The sequence below is a fragment of the Cardiocondyla obscurior genome, linkage group LG01 (genome assembly GCF_019399895.1).
Source record: "Cardiocondyla obscurior isolate alpha-2009 linkage group LG01, Cobs3.1, whole genome shotgun sequence".
NCBI lineage: Eukaryota > Metazoa > Arthropoda > Insecta > Hymenoptera > Formicidae > Cardiocondyla > Cardiocondyla obscurior.
The window spans coordinates 6,891,574-6,911,256 of record NC_091864.1 but is presented as its reverse complement, the minus strand read 5'-3'; the positions used below and the strand labels follow the sequence as shown (position 1 = coordinate 6,911,256).

The 19,683-nt window shown below is 37.4% G+C and overlaps 3 protein-coding genes and 1 long non-coding RNA gene across 11 annotated transcripts in view; 2 read left to right on the top strand and 2 right to left on the bottom strand.

Annotated features, from left to right (window-relative positions):
* Positions 1–4,709, bottom strand: part of LOC139103836 (uncharacterized) — a 43,473-nt gene extending 38,764 nt beyond the window's left edge. The window contains exon 1 of the long non-coding RNA XR_011545953.1: positions 4,542–4,709. This is a non-coding gene — a long non-coding RNA (uncharacterized lncRNA). The remainder of the gene's footprint in view (positions 1–4,541) is intronic.
* On the top strand, positions 349–7,356 carry LOC139103624 (aminopeptidase N-like). The gene is made up of 15 exons (XM_070658478.1): positions 349–528; positions 1,514–1,859; positions 2,019–2,317; positions 2,409–2,570; positions 2,676–2,975; positions 3,099–3,282; positions 3,577–3,730; positions 3,809–3,890; positions 3,971–4,154; positions 4,276–4,477; positions 5,443–5,720; positions 5,821–6,020; positions 6,085–6,399; positions 6,951–7,032; positions 7,118–7,356. Exons 2-15 carry the CDS (start codon positions 1,566–1,568, stop codon positions 7,265–7,267), a joined length of 2,886 nt encoding a protein of 961 aa, XP_070514579.1. The 5' UTR covers positions 349–528; positions 1,514–1,565; the 3' UTR covers positions 7,268–7,356.
* Positions 7,357–7,376: 20 nt separating this feature from the next.
* On the bottom strand, positions 7,377–15,567 carry LOC139103693 (popeye domain-containing protein 3). Of its 8 annotated transcripts, none has more exons than XM_070658627.1 (9): positions 15,334–15,567; positions 14,393–14,508; positions 13,476–14,271; positions 12,728–12,885; positions 12,206–12,308; positions 10,496–10,636; positions 10,250–10,415; positions 9,517–9,796; positions 7,377–9,195 (listed from the first exon to the last, which is right to left on the bottom strand). In XM_070658627.1, exons 3-8 carry the CDS (start codon positions 14,172–14,174, stop codon positions 9,663–9,665), a joined length of 1,401 nt encoding a protein of 466 aa, XP_070514728.1. In that variant the 5' UTR covers positions 14,175–14,271; positions 14,393–14,508; positions 15,334–15,567; the 3' UTR covers positions 7,377–9,195; positions 9,517–9,662. The 8 variants fall into 8 exon arrangements, with proteins under 8 accessions (XP_070514728.1, XP_070514737.1, XP_070514754.1 ...); XM_070658636.1 differs by having other exon boundaries at positions 13,476–14,213; XM_070658653.1 differs by lacking the exon at positions 15,334–15,567 and adding an exon at positions 14,911–15,230.
* A 596-nt stretch (positions 15,568–16,163) lies between these two features.
* Ssh (Protein phosphatase Slingshot) overlaps positions 16,164–19,683 on the top strand; it is a 64,812-nt gene continuing 61,292 nt past the window's right edge. Inside the window, exon 1 of the mRNA XM_070658442.1 lies at positions 16,164–16,332. Within this exon, the coding sequence (XP_070514543.1) occupies positions 16,276–16,332 (57 nt within the window). The 5' untranslated portion in view covers positions 16,164–16,275. The remainder of the gene's footprint in view (positions 16,333–19,683) is intronic.

The window sequence follows — 19,683 nt, the reverse complement described above, 5'->3', positions numbered from 1 at the left end:
ATAATGTAACAAAGTATATTATACATATGTTGAAATGTCTTTGGCTAAAATATTGAAAAAAAAAAAAAAAAAGAAATCGCTTGTTTCGCGAGTCAATAAATTTATATGTACTTAGAATATTAAACAATCCTCTGTTCTTAAATACATCCAAAGTGTGATATAATCAACAATAAAGACACTTAATACACGTACGAAGAATCCAGTTAAATATAGTTTAAATGTTTCGAGCTGCGAAAATATAATAGTTATCATAAAGCCGTTGCGTAACTTCATTATTTCCTCTTCCAGGAGAGGAAGCAATGAAACCGTCGCGTTTCTGCCACACGGCAGTTGCACTTCAGCCGTTGGAACAAATGCTTTAGCGTAGCGACACGTTAGAGAAACCGCGATGTCATCGAAGATTTTTTAAACTTTTACATTTCTATTATCGACGTAAAATTGGCCCGACCGATTTTCCCGCAAGTATTCTCGTATCGTGAAAGCGTAGGTGTACAAGATTATACGAGTGCAGATTAATTCGGTGGAAAGGTAAAAAAAAACCGCTTCGTAAATCAGAAATTATGTGATTAAATATGTGATGCTGTTATTTAATACGTGTATATTAAGTTTTCTGCCGAGTGTAATTTTTTATCATTTAAAACAAATGAAATAATGAAGGGTAAAAAATATAATTTGTTTTACGTAACTATAGTAATGATCGGCATTTTAATAATTTAACAGATACCACGATATTGAACGTTAGAACATGGCTATAAGAATTTTTAACAATATAGACCATTAGTGTTTCTTTTTATTATATATATATATATATATATATATATATATATATATATATAATTTAAAAACTAGTCAAGCTGTAAATAGGTACATCCTCCTTTTTTTTTTCTGCGTTGTTAGATAAGCTATCGTTAGGCATATCGTATCATTTCGACAGTAATTGCACGATATATCGCATTACCTTTGCAAATGTTTTCAACAGACCTCGTCATGCTATTTTACTGTAAAAAGGCACGGATAAAAAAAGAAATGCAATTTCTACGCAAGGACCAAAGTATTATCGCGAGATTAATTTTAATTTAATAACAAAATAAAACATTTTTTATACGAAAATCTTTAAAATAGGTTCATTAATTTATTTTTAAAAACGTGGAAGAAAAAGTTACACCTATCTGTGTAGGACGTGAATTTATTACTAACACAAATTCGTCACGCATGCTACATATTCCCCGTACTTATTGGGTTAATTACCACCAACGGTTACGTAACAATAAATTGAAAACATAGAATTGAAAACCACGACTGCGTAACATAAGCATCGAATGGTTCGGTGACGTGGCAGAGATAAAAACAATGTTAACTCATTTGTAATTACACTCGGCAAGAATTATTAGTCGTAAATTGGAGGAGTGATAAAATTGAAAAGTGCTCAAGTGCACCTTGGTTTCCCTCCCTCTCTATTTTTTTTCTTTTTTTTTTAATGTTCATTGTTTTGTATTTTTCTTTTTTTACCAAGCTGACAAATGGTGTGACTCAGTCTTGTAAAGTTTCAACGGCGATACGCAATAATGTTCGAGCGCAAAAGTGACTATACGATTTCCCTGTGCGCTATCTTCGCTTTGGTCCTTTTATTTATTGTCAGCGTGGTCACTACCGGCGTGCTAGTGTATTATTATGCACCTTGCGTTGACGATAACAAAGTTCAACCCATCGCGGATGCCGATGCTCTCATAAACGATCTCTCCACGATTTCAACGCAGAACAAGATAAATATCAGATTACCGGAAGGTATCGTGCCCGATTCCTACGAATTATGGATAATACCATTCCTATGGGAGGGCAACTTCACTTTCCACGGCGAGGTAATTAAAAAAAAATTCTTTAATTACTAAAAGCGTAACAAACAAAATTTTATGACGCAACCGAATCGTACAATATGTATATTATTATTTAATTTCGAATTTAATTAATAATTTCTCTCGCAAATATATTTTATAGAGGCACAAATTTATTAATTTTAGGTCAAGATTTTAATAAACGTGACGAGCGACACAAACGAAGTAACTCTACATGCCGTCGATATAAAGTTGGATAGAAATTTTACAAATATTAAAGAGCAATCTCAGAGTACGACTGGGACGAGCGATGTCAAAATTGCGGATCAAAGAAACGATACCGATAAGCAATTCTACGTAATTAAAACGTCAAGCAAGTTGATGAAAGACAAGCAGTACGTCGTACATCTCAAGTTCTCTGGCAATCTGAACGATAATATGCGGGGTTTCTACAGGAGCTCGTATACCGTTGGCAATCAGACGAGGTGAAAATTTCACGCGATCGCGTATCAAGTAGTATTTTATTTGAACCATTGCTAATTGTTTATCGGTGGCGTCGAAATTTTTACACCGCAGGTGGATCGCCGCGACTCAGTTCGAGCCGACAGACGCGCGCCGTGCTTTCCCGTGCTTCGACGAGCCGGCTTTAAAAGCCAAGTTTCAAATCAACATAGCGCGGCCTAAAAACATGACGTCTCTTTCGAATATGCCTGTTAAGCAAAGGAAGCCGGTACCAGTGTGAGTATCAAGCCCGCGTTATATTTCAGTGCCTCGCGTCGTTACAAAGCGATAGTAAAGCAAGTGCTAAATTTTGTACGACTTAAAAAAATGTTTGATAATTAGATCCGGATTAAAGACATATGTCTGGGACTATTACGAGCGTTCGTTTCCAATGTCCACGTACTTGGTGGCCTTCATAGTCTCCGACTTCGACGAACGAAAATCGGAAGACGGTAAATTCCGAGTTTGGGCACGCCACGACGCTATCGGCCAAGCTGAATACAGCCTGAACATCGGACCGAAAATATTAAAATACTACGAGAACTACTTCAAAATTAAATACCCTCTGCCGAAGATGGACATGGTCGCGCTGCCTGATTTCGCCATGGGCGCTATGGAAAACTGGGGATTGATGACGTTCAGGTAAAAGTACATATAATAAGACGTGAATTAACGTTGCGAGCAGCATAAAATTTTTCCGTTTTAAAATACAGTAAAATAAAATTAATTTTGCATTTTGCTACGCTATTTTTTTTTTTTTTTTAGAGAGACAGCAATGTTGTACCAAAAAAATATGTCGACTAACGCGGACAAGCAGAGTATAGCTTTAACCGTGTCCCATGAGCTTTCGCATCAATGGTTCGGTGATTTAGTAACTCCAAGTTGGTGGACGGATCTCTGGCTGAACGAGGGTTTCGCGTCTTACATGGAATACATGGGTACGAATGCGGTAAGCCGTTTAATTAATTAAAAAAAGACACTACGCTTCGCGCGCATTATATATTTATTATTATTATTTTTTAAGTTTTTTTTAAAGTGAGCCAAACGAGATAATTAATATCGCGGAAAAGTGAAAATAATAAATTCGATACGATCTATCACGGTTCTTTTTCTTTTTTTTTTTTTTTTTGAAGATAGATAAAAAATATCATTACATAATATCGCAAATTATACTTAAATATATTTTACGTCAAGTTAATTTTACGTTAAGTTGATTTTAAGGTGGCTTATTTTTTAAATACAGGTGGAACCTTCTTGGAAAGTAATGGAACAGTTTGTCATTGGACTTCAAACTGCATTCCATTTAGACGCAATGGATTCTACCCATCCTATATACGCCGAGGTCGATAATCCGGATGAAATCGACGAAATTTTTGACGTGATTTCTTATCAAAAAGGTATTTGACGATTTATATGTATCGCAACGATTTTTTTAAATTCAATATAATTCTCTCAATTATACTAAAATTCCCCAGGTGCTTCTATAATAAGAATGATGCAACACTTCCTCACGACGACAGTTTTCAAGAAGGGTCTCTCTAATTATTTAAATCAGAAGTGAGTATAAATTATTACCGGTCACTTTTCCTCGTTTGTACAAATGATAATTTTATAACGACATGTTATCTATCAAATAGAGCTTATAAGAATGCCGACCAAGATGATTTGTGGAACGCTCTAACGAAACAAGCTCAGATGGACAAAGTGTTAGAACCGAACGTAACTGTTAAAGATATTATGAATACATGGACCCTGCAAGCTGGATATCCCTTAGTTACCGTCACGCGAAATTACAACAACAGTATTATTAACGTGACGCAGGTATTTCGATTATTCCAAATTAATTAAAATTAAATAAAATAATAAATTAAATATCGAATAATTTTTTTTTAATTTAAATTTGTTTTTTTTTTTTCTAATAAGTCTCCTCTGTTTTTCGCAGGAACGTCTTCTGCTCGAGAGTAACGATACGATATCTGATTTAAAATCGTTATGGTGGATACCTATCACTTATACAAGCAAGAAACAATTAAATTTTAATAACACTCGACCTATTAAGTGGATGAAAGCGGAACGTTCGATCAGTTTCAATGATACTAACGTGAGTCCGTCTGAATGGGTAATTTTCAACGTGCAAGAAACCGGTAATTATATCCCGAATCAATTACGGTACAATTTAAATCAATGACGTGTTGCTGGTTTACTTACGTTGGTGTCATTAGGTGAAGTTGGAGCAGGTCATTTTGCATGCATCCTTCCTTCCTTCCTTCCTGTCCTTCCTTCCTTCCTTCTTTCCTTTCTTGTGTGGTAGTAATCCAAATCCAGTAGTAATCCAAATTATCCTGACGTGTTGTAGCACTTTAAATCACTTGTCACTATATCACACTGGTCTGTTTTTTTTTTTTATGATCACTGTCACTATAATCACTGTTACTAACACTCGAGAAACAAACGAGCAAAAAAACGGCGGCGGACTATCGCGGCGATATTTTACGATTTAAGAAACGCGACGGACGATCAGCTGTTGTAGAAATTCGCGTTCTTTATATCCGTAACGTTGGTCACTTCTGCCAGATCACTTCGGTCGCGTCGACGAAGCCGGGCGATGTGCAGATCCCGGCGATCCCACGTCCTGGCGGCGGTCCTCCGCGATCCATCGAACATGGCGACGGCGAATGGAGAACATCCTTCGTCCACGATGAAGCAGCTCTTCCTTTCCGCAGTAAAGTACATCACAGGAGAAGAAGTAGGTCCAGAAGATGATTGTTCCCACGACGTCAATCGATGATTCCAGCCGATCGTCCCTAAAATTCCATAAACTTTAAATTGAAGTTTTTCACCTTTAAGTACTGTTTGAGATGCACTTGACTCTCGAGAAGATACTTTGCAGATGCGACGCCTAGCGGCGTTGATTTTATTTTTACGTTCGGATATATTTTTTTCAAGACATTCCGTCTCTTGGTTATCGCTGAATTTTCGACTACAAGCGGAATAATTAAAGGAGCGATTAATTGTCATTTATCAACACGTCATTCTTGCCTAGAAGCAGTCGTCGTTAGAAAACTCGTGCTTGATCGAGTCTTAAAAATAATCTAATAATCTGTTTTAGGTTACTACAGAGTTAATTATGACATGGCAAACTGGAAGATGATAATCAAACAATTAAACGAGCAAAATTTTAAAGATATTGCGACCATTAATCGGGCACAACTGATCGACGACAGTTCAAATTTAGCTAAAGCTGGCAAACTCAATTACACTGTAGCTTTTGACATTATGTCCTACTTGGTCCATGAAGTTGAATTTTTGCCTTGGTCAGTAGCTTTAGAGGCTTTAGAATTTTTCAATAAAATCTTAATTAAAACACAAAGTTATGACAAGTTCAGGGTATGTATGCGCTCAGAGTATTTATCAAACTAGAATATCAAGAGAAAATATATTTATGAGAAATATTAATATTCTATTATTTTAATTTTTAATATTTTAGTTGCTCACGTTAAAACTACTTGATAATATATACAAGCAAGTTGGTTTCATCGACAACGTGACAGATCCTCATTTGAAAGTTCTTACACGCGTTGAAATTTTAGTTTGGGCATGTTACTTTGAGCATGAAGATTGTGTGATGAACGCGGTACAACAATTCAAACAGTGGCAGAACACTTCCAATCCAGACATTCATAATCCGTAAGTAGATATATTTTATTTTCATTTATTTTGTACATTTATTGCACATTTATTTTGCTTTTAGAATATCGCCGAATTTGAGATCTATAGTTTACTGCACGGCCATTCGAATGGGTGGGCAAAGCGAATGGGAATTTGCTTGGCAGCGATATTTAAACGCCAATGTAGGCTCGGAGAAAAATGTAATCTTGGAAACGCTGACTTGCACAAGGGAAATATGGCTATTAAATCGAATGTTAAATTGGGCTTTCACGGAAAACTCAGGAATCAGAAAGCAAGATGCCGTTTATGTCTTCGAGATGATCGCTGCGGTGAATCCTGCCGGACAATCACTGTCATTTAATTACCTGAGAAATAATTGGGATCGTCTTAAGAATTAGTAAGAATTCACACATTAATTAATTATAATTTTTTTTTTTAAGTTATTACTCTCAAACAAATATTTAATTAACGTAACCACCGAGAAATTAAAAGTGAACGAGATGACAAAGCCGTCATCTTCGTCAATCCCGGGGTTTCTCGGCGTGGAAGCTCTGAAAATGTTTGGAGAGTATCAGAAGTATAAAAAGATTGAGTTGATGACATGTGCTACGTGAGTGATCGTTCCCGCCAATTCCGTGGTCACGCCTCTTTTATAATGGTTGCTACTGTCCACCATCATGGTTGCGGAATTGGCGGGAACGGCGCTTTGATTGTGTCACCACGTGGCGCGTGTTATCAACTCACTCTTCTTATACCTCATACTTTTCCAAGCATTTTCAGAGCCTTCACGTCGAGAAATTCTCAGGAATGATGGATTTACCATCTTGTTTAATTTCTATGTATATTATTCGTATGCCACCATTAACTAAAATTATATTTATAATTTCTAATAAACAGTTTGACTTATGATAATTTATAAGGATTATAATGTAATTGTTGTCATTGCAGTTTTGGACCGTGGCAATCAAATATCAATAATCTTATAAAATCAGTATCCTTAAGTATAAGTACAAAATATGAACTAATAGACGTAAGTTTGAAAAATATTTATAGAAAAAGTCCTTCCTTTATTGTGCAATCGATTTATGATTAATTTTAATAAATTACTTTTTCAGCTGCTTGAATTTATAGAAGAACATTTAGATGATTTTGGCACCGCGACTCTAACTGTGAAGCAAGCAATAGAAAATGCAAAATTTAATGTAGAATGGATCGACACTAATTATGCGACGATCAGTAACTGGTTAAAGAAAAACGTCGCATAATTTGATAGGTATTATTGATGAAAAATTATTCGATTCTCTCACAACATCGAATATAAAAGAGAAAAATAAAAAAGAAATAGAATAGAAAACCGTAATAATATCACTTGCATTTTTAAAACTAACTTTCTTTATTCGCGCTGTCATTTTACAATTGTATCCAAGGATTTAAATTTTTCAAATTCTCATCAGCCATTCTTTGCTTATTTCTAACTACATACTAAAAACAATTTTACGTACAAAAATAATAACAACAAGAGATAATAAACAACAAAGATTTTGTTAACACATAATTCACATTCATATAGAAAGTAATAAATTCATCTATTTTTATATATGGATCATATGCAAAAGATACTAATTCTGATGGTCCTGCATTTCACATTTATACATATCAAAAGGCATTCCTATATTTCGATACATTGCTACATAAAATGATATCGTCAGTTCAAAATATCGTACGGATATGCAGTATACGTGTACCGTAATAAAGAATAATTGTTACACCATGTGATAAACTATCGGTAATGTCCGAAATAGAGTAAGTGTGTTATTCAGACCTACGACTTTACATATAAAAAGTCTTCTTAAAGTATGTATTACAACTTTAAATGGGTTTAATATTGATATTTTTTAAATAATTTTCTAATTTTTAATATGTCTAGATTAAATAAAATTGTTTCCAAAGTGTTTATTTACTGGATAATTTGATTACCGAAATATTTTAACCGTGATAAAAAGGAGACTTTTTATTTGAAGTCTCGTTATGTGGATTGCTGCCTTTTAATTTTCTCCTTTATGTTAATTACGTTTGTTATTGACATTTTGCAGGCAATTTCTTTCGATTCGTTTTACGTAACATATATCTTAATGTAATTACTTTCGCTTATTTAATTATATAAAAGTTATTATTATGCACACAGCTGTAAAGAAAATAATAAAATAATTAATTTGAAGTTAGATTTATTAATGCATTGTGAACATAATTATGTTGTTTAAAGCAATTTATAATAACTTTTGGTTATGTATCGAAAGTTATATACGCGATTCGGCGTCTCTAGCAGTAATGTAGCGATATAAATCTTGCAACTATATCCTTTATATCATACTTTATGTTCAATGCGTTAATAATGGCGTAACTTCTTGTGCCTCTTTGACTGGTGAACATCAGTTGCTTAACAGTATCACAACATGGATCTTCAAACATGTAATACAGCGAAATTTGGAGAACTCTACTAGATACATTGGATAAATATATAAGTCATATGGCGCATATAGTAGTATATTATACACATCTTCTCCATGGAAACATTAAGAAAGGAAGTGTAAGTAAAAAGGCACTATTTCCGGGTATGGGAAAGAATCAGTTTCTTTAGGCCTCCCTGATTTCTATCGAGTATCCCACCGCGACATCACAGACCTCGCATTAACAGAAGTTACGCCGCTGTGAATATGTCACCCTCATTTTGTTACGTTTACTTACTTGTAAAGTCTTAATCCATGATTCATCCATCATACAACATATTTTACCGGAGTAAAATTATAAATAGCCACTCTTAAATTCAATATGTTCGAGCATACTTAATAAATACACTGGAAGCATAAACTTATTGATTAATTGCTTTACAAGCTAGAATGGAATTCATCATACGCTACAAAACGATGGAATTTTTTCTTATTATCGCATACGATTGACTAGCCACTGGGAAAATTATTAATTGGCAAGAGAATGTTCAATTTTTCTACGCACAGTTTCAATATGCATATTTAGTCACAATGAATATCAGCTTGTTGCAATTGCATTGTAAAAACACCGGTGTTATATTGACTGCCGAGGATGACATCGATTTAACAATCATTCCATTAAACGGGTGTTTCGTGATCAGTCTCTTCGATTCTTCCCAATCTCCAAGCATTTGGGTCACCTGCCGCTGTAAGTAGAAATAAATTTTTTTTTTATAGTTTTTAACTGTAATATAAAAAGAAATTAATTTGGGGATAAACATGTTTGAATGTATTACCATAGTTGCACTTCATTATTTAAAGGAAAATCATATTGCTAATTACAATGATAACTGTTAAAAAACTATATTTATAAATTTTTAAATAAGTCACAAATATACAAAAGTAAAAATAATTTAAGCAATTATCTAAATATTGTTTTTTTGCAGGTATTATTAATTTTCATAATTAACATGTTCTTGTAAACGTGTATCACATATAAAAATCGTCGAAAGTAAAGATAAACTCACCTTTTGATACAATATCCAAGAAGAACAATTAATGGAATTACTCTGCGACATTTGTGTAATATATATGCATCCATTGCAGGAATATAACATGTACATCACATACGATTTTTGTGGTAGAGTATTGCACGATCGATAGGTTTAGGATTTTACAGCGAAGTCTGAACGTTGCACGGTACAGGATGTGGGAGCAATGTACAGGGTGGTACACGTAGGCGGTTCGTATGGTGAAGGGTATTATTCAATACTTCTTGATTCGTGTACAGCAGCGGCATTCTCTCTTCTATTTCCAAAGCAAAATTAAAGATAATGCAAAATTATAAAAAAGGTGCATATAATTAAATATAAAAATCTAAGACGCATTGGTTTTACTACATCGTGACAAATGTAATAAGATATTAAAATCTCAAGTATTTATAATAACGCATTAGTAAAGAGTTTTAACATAATAAAAAAAATATATACAAGTGTTGAAAACGAGTGAAAATACTAATTACGTACGAAACATGCGCATGCTAGACTCTGGAAAATGTGCATTTTAAACTATCTATTAAAAAAGATTGTTAAAAAAAAAAATAAAAATACAATCTCTTATTTTACAAAGAAGTGTCTAATATATTAAAACATATCAAAAGTGAAAAATTCAAATATAAAAGAGAAAAAAAAAATTCCTTGTTATACACGAGTTTGATCGAGTTCTTTAACTTTAACAAAATTGAAAACTGTAAGTACATACCTTGAAGTTGACGACTGATGAGAGCAGTAATGCCTTGACTATCACCAGTCTTTTTTACAACAAAAAGTTTTGTATCAGCATCATTTTCTAAGGCTCCAATACCACCCAGACCAATAATCTGTCCATTCTGTTGCTGATGACTGCTAGCAGCCATCGTTTCACTCACCTAAAAAAGAAATTAATATAATAATAATATGCATACATAAAAAAAATTTAATTAAATTATTTAACAATTTTATCATATACCTGCATCAATTTTTTAACTACATCTCTGCCTAAAATGTGATCAAACACTGCCTGCAGGAATTGATCCGTAATTATGCTTAATTTTAGTTTGTCTCTGTGCCATAATAGTATTCTTGATTCTTCCATAGCTGTTATCGACACCTAAAGAAATATAATTGTGTTAAATAGATTAAAAAAATCCTATCTTATAATTAAATATTACAATTAAATCGAACTAGAGTAACGGATAGGTAGCCTGGGGAAAGGGGGGAGAGGGTGGGAGTAAGCGGCGTACGTGCCGCGTACCTCACTCTCGCTGTCCTTCTCGAACGGAACGTACGTACGCAGCACGTGCTCCGTACGGAGTTAAAGGTCTACGCATAATCGACTGACCAGGGGCACGTAATCAGGTGTTAACTACCTTCTCTCATTAACTGTGCGTACGGGCGACTACATCTTTTTGATATAAGGTGAGTTAAAACCATGTGCACGCGTATATTAAGCACGTGTCTCATTGCCGTTAACGAAAGGTAGACGAGGGTAATCGTGCTCGAGAGCTGAGGGTTTTAATCGACGAGTCCGCGATACATTCGGGAGTTCATTCGGGTATTCATTCGTGGTATAGGAGTGCGAGGCCTGAAAATCTTTTTATTAAAGTATTTTTATGGCTGCGCAGTGATAGTGAGTAGAGGTCGATCGGTCACGCGCGCGGCGTACATATCTCTCGCTGCTATCACGTAAAACGTAGATATGTGCCGACCGGTCGACTGCCGTGCATAGTCAACTGTATATTAATATACAATATAATCTTTTAATTTGTCTGTTACAGATCGAGAGGGCATCGTTCAGTGAGAAGTTAAAGTGTCGTACGCCGATTACAGTGATTATACGAACCGCAGCCGGTTTGTCGGTCGTTTCGGAAGTGCCGCTGATTTTCGGGCGTTTTTTTACGACTATATTTTTACGGAAGTGCGTTCGCGAGTTTCCAGTGCGCGGAAGGATGACTCGACACGTCCCATCTGAGAGGATGAGCAGGCCCAGGAGGCATCCTGCATCGGCGGAACAACTTTTAGGTAAGCGTGAATTTTTTAAAATTAAATCCTTATTAAAAAAAATACTTTTACCTTTTTTTTTTTATTAATCTTATTAATTTACTGGCACGTCTACAATTAATATTTTTTTTTTATGTTACAGTCACCGGCAGAATTCTACAATTCCGCTGTATGCAGATTGGTAAGTCAGTAACTTGTTTTCAGGATTTTCTTTTTCAGCAATGTCGAAAAACAACGCGCGATGATAGTGTTAATAATTTTCGCGAGTAAAATCACGGTCGGGGTGTTCGCGAGTGTCCAGTGCGCGGAAAGATGACTCGACACGCAAACTGAGAGGAGGAGCAGGCTCAGGATGGGCATCATGCATCGGCGGAGCAACTTTTAGGTGAATATTAATTTTTTTTCATAGAAAATTTTAATAAAAATAAAGCCCTACCTTTACTTTAATTTAAATAATATCATGTCAACAATAATATGTTTTATTTTATGTTACAGTCACCGGCAGCAGAACTCTACAACTCCGCTGAAGCTGAAGCTTGGTAGCATGCAGATTGGTAAATCGTATAATTTTTTTTTCATAATTTATAATTGGGGTCTTGTAAAAAATAGCGCGCGCGTAGCTTCTTCTAGTTATAATAAAAAATTAATTTGCTGATAAAAAAATATATTGACAATCTACCTGAAAGTATTCGTCTGTTGAGACACCAAACCATTCTGGAGAATCCAGGAACTGATGTGGGAAGACTATATGCAATGCTCTTCCATTTTGTGAGACAACTAGTCTATATAGAGAAAGAAAAAAAATATTGTTAATAACAAATTCTATTTTAAAAGAACCATGTTATAAAATTAAATTTATTGCTGCCGCTTTTCCGCGATACAAATAATTAAAACGGAGATTTAATTATGCACTCACATAAATGATTGAGAAATTAAAAGTAAATAAAATAATAAATTCGAATGATGAAAACGTTCATAAAGTAATAGAAGAGCATAATGAGCAAAAACGTGTTCGAGTCAAAGCGCAGATTTCTGTGCCATCCTTGATCGACAACGGGGAAGTTCGAGTTGCATATTACCCGATAGTAATAGAAATGATAAAACAGATTTCTTTAATATACGAAAAGTAAATATAAATAACGCGCTTTATAATAATTAGAAAATTTGAAAGATAGTTTAAATAAGATGTGCATTCTCTTACTTTCCCGACAACACCAACGATAACGAATCAACTTTGGTCACTTTTTCTTGTGCATAAACTTCTTGGTATTTCAACTGGCGAATGATCTTCATACAATTTAATACTTTTCTGAACTGATGACGAGACACCCGTAGTGGTTGGAACACTGCAACGTATACCTACATAAAAAAAAATATAATTAATAAATAAATAAATGTGAATATTTTTATTTTAAATCACTATTTTAAATAAATACAATATATACTAATAATTTCAAATAAAACTCTATCTACATTGTACTATATATTATTATTTCATTAATTACTAATGTTTAAGTAAAAATAAATTTGAAATCTTCGTGTATGGTACAAATCGAGGGGTCAACCACTCGTGGAAATCATCGTACATTTTTCTGTTAATATATTGCGGCAGTACAACAATAAAACAGGCACTACTAATAATACGTGCATTATATCAGAAATACGTAGCAACATGTAGCAACGTGTAGTAGTGGTTGACCCCCCGTTACAGATGCTGCGGTCAAACAGAAAGCAAATTATATATCTAACTATGCTACTTCCCAAGAGTTTCTAAAATATTTCTATTTATAAATAATTTTAAAAAATATTGTAAAATAAATATATAAAAAATGTTAATATATTCAATACTATAGTATTGCGTAAAAAAATTGTGCTACATATGTTTCTTTCAGTTTTATAATTAATTGATACTCCCTTACGTCATTGTTTCCTACTTAATCTTCGCTTACCTCTTCGATTTCCTTCGTAAACTTGATAGGCCTTAGCTTGTAAAGAAGCGTGCATACATGGACGAAGTTGATGGCAACAAAGAGAGCATTCCAGAGAGCAGCATCCAGCCAGCAAGCTATTGTCCAGCCCCACAAAGCAAGAAAGGCACAGCCCACGAGTAGAGTGCACCTTAAATAGAGTACACCATGTATGCCGCTTGGTGCAAGGTGTGACAATAGGAAGAAGGCATTTGCGAGTTGAAAGTAGATGTGATTCACGTAAATTCCTTGATAGGGTTGGCAGGTAAGAGCTCCGTACAGAAAGGTTGGAGGCACTATCGGCGAATGAGGATAACCGGATCCATGGCTGACCACTGACAGTCCAGTACCTATGTAAAAACGAGAGCCACACATTTTGCCGATGCAATAATGATAAATGATTGTAACGCAAAGAATAAATTTCGAGTTTCGTATGAGATAATTAGGTAATGAATTAAATGTACCCTCTTTATTGTCAGTGGTCACATTCCTGCATTCGTCGTTCTCGTGGTGTGCCGACGCTGGTACCGTATCCGACGTGACGGTATTACGAGGAACATTAGACGCGGCTGCATTCGTTAGACTGGCATCGATAGTAATCGAGGTCCAATATAGTAGTATAACGAACGTAATAGAACCCCAGCCTATTCGGCTTCCTATCGGGTCAAAGCAGATCCACATCCCCGCATTACCACCAAGCTCGACCGTATTCGTTTCGCTCTACAAGCAAATCCATTTTATTGCAAACTGGCTTTTCTGTATTACACGTAATATTCATCTAAAACGTAACAAATTCAAATTAAATTACTCGTTATAACTTGTTTTAATATATACTTGTTTATGAATAATGCAAATGCTTCTTGCCACTTGTTTATTTGAATATTTAATTAAGTGCTTACGTTTCTGTATTACTCTCAACTAAAATTGAAACCGGACCATGAAAATCATCTTGCAGACTTCAGACCAAAGAAAGATATTTGCATTACCAATGGCTGCAGGAAGACAATATCAACACCTGCAATGCATACAAATAAGCATTTAATTAATTATACATAGAAAACAAGAAGATTAAAATGCTTCATAAGAATCCAGATCGTGAGATTATCTCTCTTGTAAATGTTTATCTTTTAAATTTTTATCAGTAAAATATCGATTCAGATAAGACCTTGTCTCTGTTAACAAAAGAATCTCTGCAATTGCCACAAGTCAGTTAGTTCAAACGAATAAGATTTTATCTCTTTTATCTAAGTTTCAACGTGTAAAGAGTCTTCAATTTATCACTACTTTTATCGTTGAGCTCGGATCTCTCACAAAGCATCTACAAACAAGATAAAAAGCACGTTAATTATGCACATCTGATGCATCGCAAATATAATGAACAATTCCGCGATATTGGAAGATGCGTGGATGCTCGTACATATTCTACTAATCGAAGCCACTCAAATCGTCTCGTGAGAACGACTTAATCCACTTTCAACGGTCCCCTTTTCGCTCGGCACACATTCGCGATACACGTGTGGGCGATCTGCCATTCTCGTACACGCGGCTTCGGAAGCAATCCCACCCTCGGGCTTGAAATAGGCCTCGAAGTAGACGGCCAAGCGACGCGATGCGGATTCGTCGATCACCCTAACGATGAACGTTACGTGTCGCGTAGCACAAATCGTGGCCAAGCGGTCCGGGACGCCGCCAGTTCGAACTCTCGCACCTTCCGCAGTCATTTCCATCGGCTCGCAGCCGCCGTCGTTGTCGCGGATCACCCGCCCGAGCTGGCCGTCGTCGCCGCGGCGGCGAGGTGGGTTATCGAGAGCATCCCTTTCGAAATCAATAAATAACTTACTTATGGAAAATCGGCGACGGTGGGGGCGTACGCAAGGCATACAGATGAGGGGACGAACGATGGCGTGACGACCGTCGCTCGTGAGGGAAGGGAACCCGGATCGCTCGTCGACGTCGGGCCGGTCGTAATTGCCGTGGACGCGAAACAAACCAAGATCGCTCGCCAGTCACTCGACTGTGACGGATACGTCAAACTAGCGCGGGCGGCTGTCGTTACTAGAGACCCCCGAGTCAGAGACACGCAAACCGGTTATCACGTCGGGATTGGTTAATGGCTGACTTTGCTAGAATATGGCGTAACCAATGAGACGGTCTAATTTTCGATGTACTGATGAAGTAAAAAAGCGGGAGAGATAAACTGATTTGTAGAACGTATACGTATATTAAATAAAAAGATAAAAGGAAGGAGAAGAATTAATGCACAAAATAATGTATAAAAAAAAATACGACGAGTAGAAAAAAAATTTAATAAGTATTAAAGGTATATTAATGAGTATTATATTTAATTTGAGTAAAATATTCTGTAAAAAAAAAAGACAGGTGTGAGAAAGATAATTATATTTCTGCGTTTATAGTACATTTTTTTATTAAGTAAGCAAGATGAACAAGGAAAAAACAAGTTATAATATCGGAATATATTCGACGTAGTATAGCGTAGGATAGTATAGCATTTCGTTACCGACGTTTAGTTAGCGTTGGCAAGTGGCGACTTGGCGCGGGGGTAAGGGGAGTTGCGGGCCAAGCATGCGCGGTATGTCGCCGTCGACTGCATCTAACATGGCCGCCGCGACCGTGATGCCGTCGAAGGTGCGCGAAAAATGACGGGTTTTTCGGGCTCGTGACGGCGCGATCGTACGTGTGCGCGCGCGAAAGCGGTGTCGAGTGAGTGTTCCCACCGTCCCGCGAGGCCGGGTCGTCGCGACGACGTCGGTGCCGCATCACCATGGCTCTGGTCACCGTGCAGCGTTCCCCCAGCGTGTCCAGCTCCCCGCAGAGCTCGGTAAGTTTTCGCGCGTGTCGTCTTTTCCATCTCCTCGCCGCGCGCGCGCGCGAGCGAGCTCGCCGGTGCGTCGGAGTCGCCGAGCATCCGCTGGTCGCATTATTCGCTCCGGAGTTCGATTTCCGCTTCGCGTCTTTGGCTTGGCTCTGCTCGGCTCGATCGGCGAATGCCTTCTCGGTCTCTACCTTATTTGGCGGTGCACTGACAGCCGCGCGCAAAAGGGAATCGCAAGAGAGAAAGAGAGAAAGAGACGCAGACGTTGAGGGTGGAAGGGAGGGAGGGAGGGAGAGCACTCCGAGATTCCCCCTGTACGCTTGCGGGCCGCGACCTACAGCCCGCGGTTGTCGAGACAAAGGGTCTCCGTAGGGTAATCAAACGTAGATAGATGGTCGGGCAGATTACCCGCTCGTTCGGAATGCCACGGCTCTTCGCCCGCCCTCGATACGCGGAGGCTCCGCGACCGCGAATCGCGCCGGGAGATTGTGTCGTTACGCTGCTTTTTGTTTTCCCGCTTTCGCTTTCCGTTCGCATGATCGTCGCCGATAAAGGGGATTCTCTCTCTCACGCGGGCGGTTCTGCATTCGATTGTCGGCCGATCCCTGAGTATTTATCGATGCACTCTCAGTGGCACTTTCTCGATGTCGAGAACTGCGTGCGGATGAAATCGCGGCGAGCCTTCCTTTCTCTTCGCACCGCAGCGATTAAGCCCTTCCGTTGCGTTAATAATAGCGGACTGATAATTTTACCCAGCAATCGTTTTTTTGTCACGGATTGGCTTTCACCACTGCGGGCAATGATCCATCGAGTGACTGATTCGTTATCAGTTATCGGCCGTTGCGTTATGTTGCACAAATGCCAAGATTTAATATTATAATTGTGGCAATAAAAAAAAGGCTTAGCTCTTCAACGAAACGAATAGAAGTAAAACCGAGTTAAAACCGTCAAAGTAACTTTTTCCCTAATTAGGCTTATCTGACAATGACTCGGCCATCGATAGAGACGCTCGAGATAATCGTACGCTTAGACTCGCTTTGCCGGCTCGATCATGTTCGCTTTTCTTTTGTTTTTTTTTTTTACATTTTGTCGTGCACTTTTAAAGTCATCTCCGCTACCTTTCGTCGTAACCTTTCGCTTGCATCCTACGGGGTGGTAATCGCGGAGGTGCTGCTGACCCGACTCGACCCGAAGCGCGTCAATGAGCAAGATGGGGACGATCTCTCTCTCCCTCTTTTTCTCGCAGCCCTTCTCGGTGCAGTCGACGAGTTCAGTCAGTCCGCCGTCACTCGGTACGTCGGTAGCTTGCGTAGTTAATAAGTATTCGAGGGACTTTCGGTCGATTTAAGGGACATGATAGCCCTGAAGCAAAAAGCACCTTTGCATTACGGTCTGCCGCCGCCGTCGCCGTCCCATCCACCCTCGCCGTGGTCCAGCATCCTCCGAAGCGACGATCGGCGACCGCGTCGCCGTGGACGTAGGCTCGCATGCGGCGTACGCTCCGCGCAATTACGAGACAAAGTCACCGCAAAAGTAAGATAACACCCCACGCCGATAGAATTTCTGACGATTTCTCTGATTGTCCCGCGAATTTAGAATCAATCTAACGCGCCGCGCTAGCGACTTCCGCGATAATTCAGATATCAACGTGGCTAGCGAACGAGTTTTATTTAATATATATATTTTTTTATAGAGATTAGTTTTTGTAGTGGTTATAATGTTTTCTAGGATGCATTCCAGCATCGTTGCATAATTAATTTTATTACAGATTTTATCTGGCAAACAATTGTTTTTTTTATATTTTTTTATGTAATAAATTTCAGAATTAATTTAGTTAGTCTACTTGAAAGTTGTGCTTTATGTTTGCAGATGTGTAATTAATTTTTGAAATTGTCTACGTTTATAAAGTAATTCTTTTTTCTCGTTCGGCAAGACTTGAGAGAATTTCGTGAAAATGATAATTTATCGCGCGCGCGTTTAAATTCGTGACGAGGCGAATTAGGCTTTGATTAGAAAAAAGCGGATCGCAGATCGTAGATCGCAGATAAGTGCAACTTTTGTGGAGATAATTGAGGTGAACAACGACCGTTAGTCGAATTAATCACATACTTTTCTTCGAGGATAATCAAGATTTGACGATAACGGTATAGCGAGCAACACGCAAATCCGTATCGAGTGGGGAAAGTCACATTAATGGCACACGACATTATGGATACGCGTATATTTTTGTATATATTAGCACGCTAGGGTAAAAAAGTCGTTGCTTCGTATTAATTACGTAGCAGAACATAAAATCTGGACCGGTCCAGATGGCTTTTTCAACACTTTACGTCGGCGGAGCGGGTCAAACAATCGAAAAATTTTTTGAAACACATTTTTAAAGTTTAACGTACATGGTTAAGAACAACGTACGCGCCGGTATTATATTTAATTAAATGTTTTCACTGCTTCTTGCACAAATTCTCATGCGTGACTGTTACGCATTGTTTGTCGTCGCGCTTGCTATTTTTGTCTCGTTGAGCAACAGTGTAATTAAGCATTAAGATGGATTGACATGCACCTATTGTAGCGCTAATCTACGCACACTTTACGTGCATTGTTTAAAAGCACGAAACCCAAAAGTACTTTCTGTTGAGAAAAGCGTCTCTATTATTTTATTGTCGCTACGTGCTTCTAAATACATAATTGTGGAAAATTATGCGGCACAGGCTTGATTAAAGAGTTAAAATCGAGAATGAAAAACGCTTCTCGTGTCACCTATAAAGAATTATAAATTTATCTTTATCCGCGGTAACTCGAGTGCATCTAGAATTGTTTATTGCGCGATAAAAGTGAGGATGGGTGGGAAATGTACTGAAAAGGTCATGTGTCATAATGCTTATTTATATCTCGAAATCTACTTTAAATTATTTCACGCGGATGTTGTATCTCCCAAGGCTCTCAAACATCTGGAGAACATTTTTAATGCGTAACACTTAAACACTCGGACGTCAAAACAATTTATTTTTCTTTCCAAATTTAAAAATCGCCGCAAAGGTATTGGAACTATTTCAACTTGGAACGACGAGATATTTCAGCGTTATACATACAATAAATTGATATTTCTCTGACGTTAAAAGAAAAAAAAACTTTCTCTTAAAGCCCCTACATTTTGCGGAAAGGTGAATTTATTTTACATGCGTCGTGCGGTGCATTCAGTTTGCCTTGAAAGCCACAATTAAAAAGCTGTAGAGCCTCTGCCCGCTACTCCTTTCTTCCCGTCGTGTCTCTTTCTCTCCTGACTCGGTCAGACGCAATCTTCTTTTCAGCAAATGAAAGGTTCTATTTTAAGCCACCGCGCTAAGGTAAGATAGGAAA

What these genes read in the sequence shown, in the direction of transcription:
- LOC139103624 (XM_070658478.1), top strand. Translation starts at nt 1,566, where the DNA reads ATGTTCGAGCGCAAAAGTGACTATACGATTTCCCTGTGCGCTATCTTC. An exon ending in ACTTCACTTTCCACGGCGAG is followed by an intron (nt 1,860 to 2,018) that starts GTAATTAAAAAA and finishes TATTAATTTTAG; the next exon opens with GTCAAGATTTTAATAAACGT. An exon ending in TCTAATTATTTAAATCAGAA is followed by an intron (nt 3,891 to 3,970) that starts GTGAGTATAAAT and finishes TCTATCAAATAG; the next exon opens with AGCTTATAAGAATGCCGACC.
- LOC139103693 (XM_070658627.1), bottom strand. Translation starts at nt 14,174, where the DNA reads ATGTGGATCTGCTTTGACCCGATAGGAAGCCGAATAGGCTGGGGTTCT. An exon ending in TCGTTGGTGTTGTCGGGAAA is followed by an intron (nt 12,309 to 12,727) that starts GTAAGAGAATGC and finishes TTCTCTATATAG; the next exon opens with ACTAGTTGTCTCACAAAATG. An exon ending in TAGTTAAAAAATTGATGCAG is followed by an intron (nt 10,416 to 10,495) that starts GTATATGATAAA and finishes TTTCTTTTTTAG; the next exon opens with GTGAGTGAAACGATGGCTGC.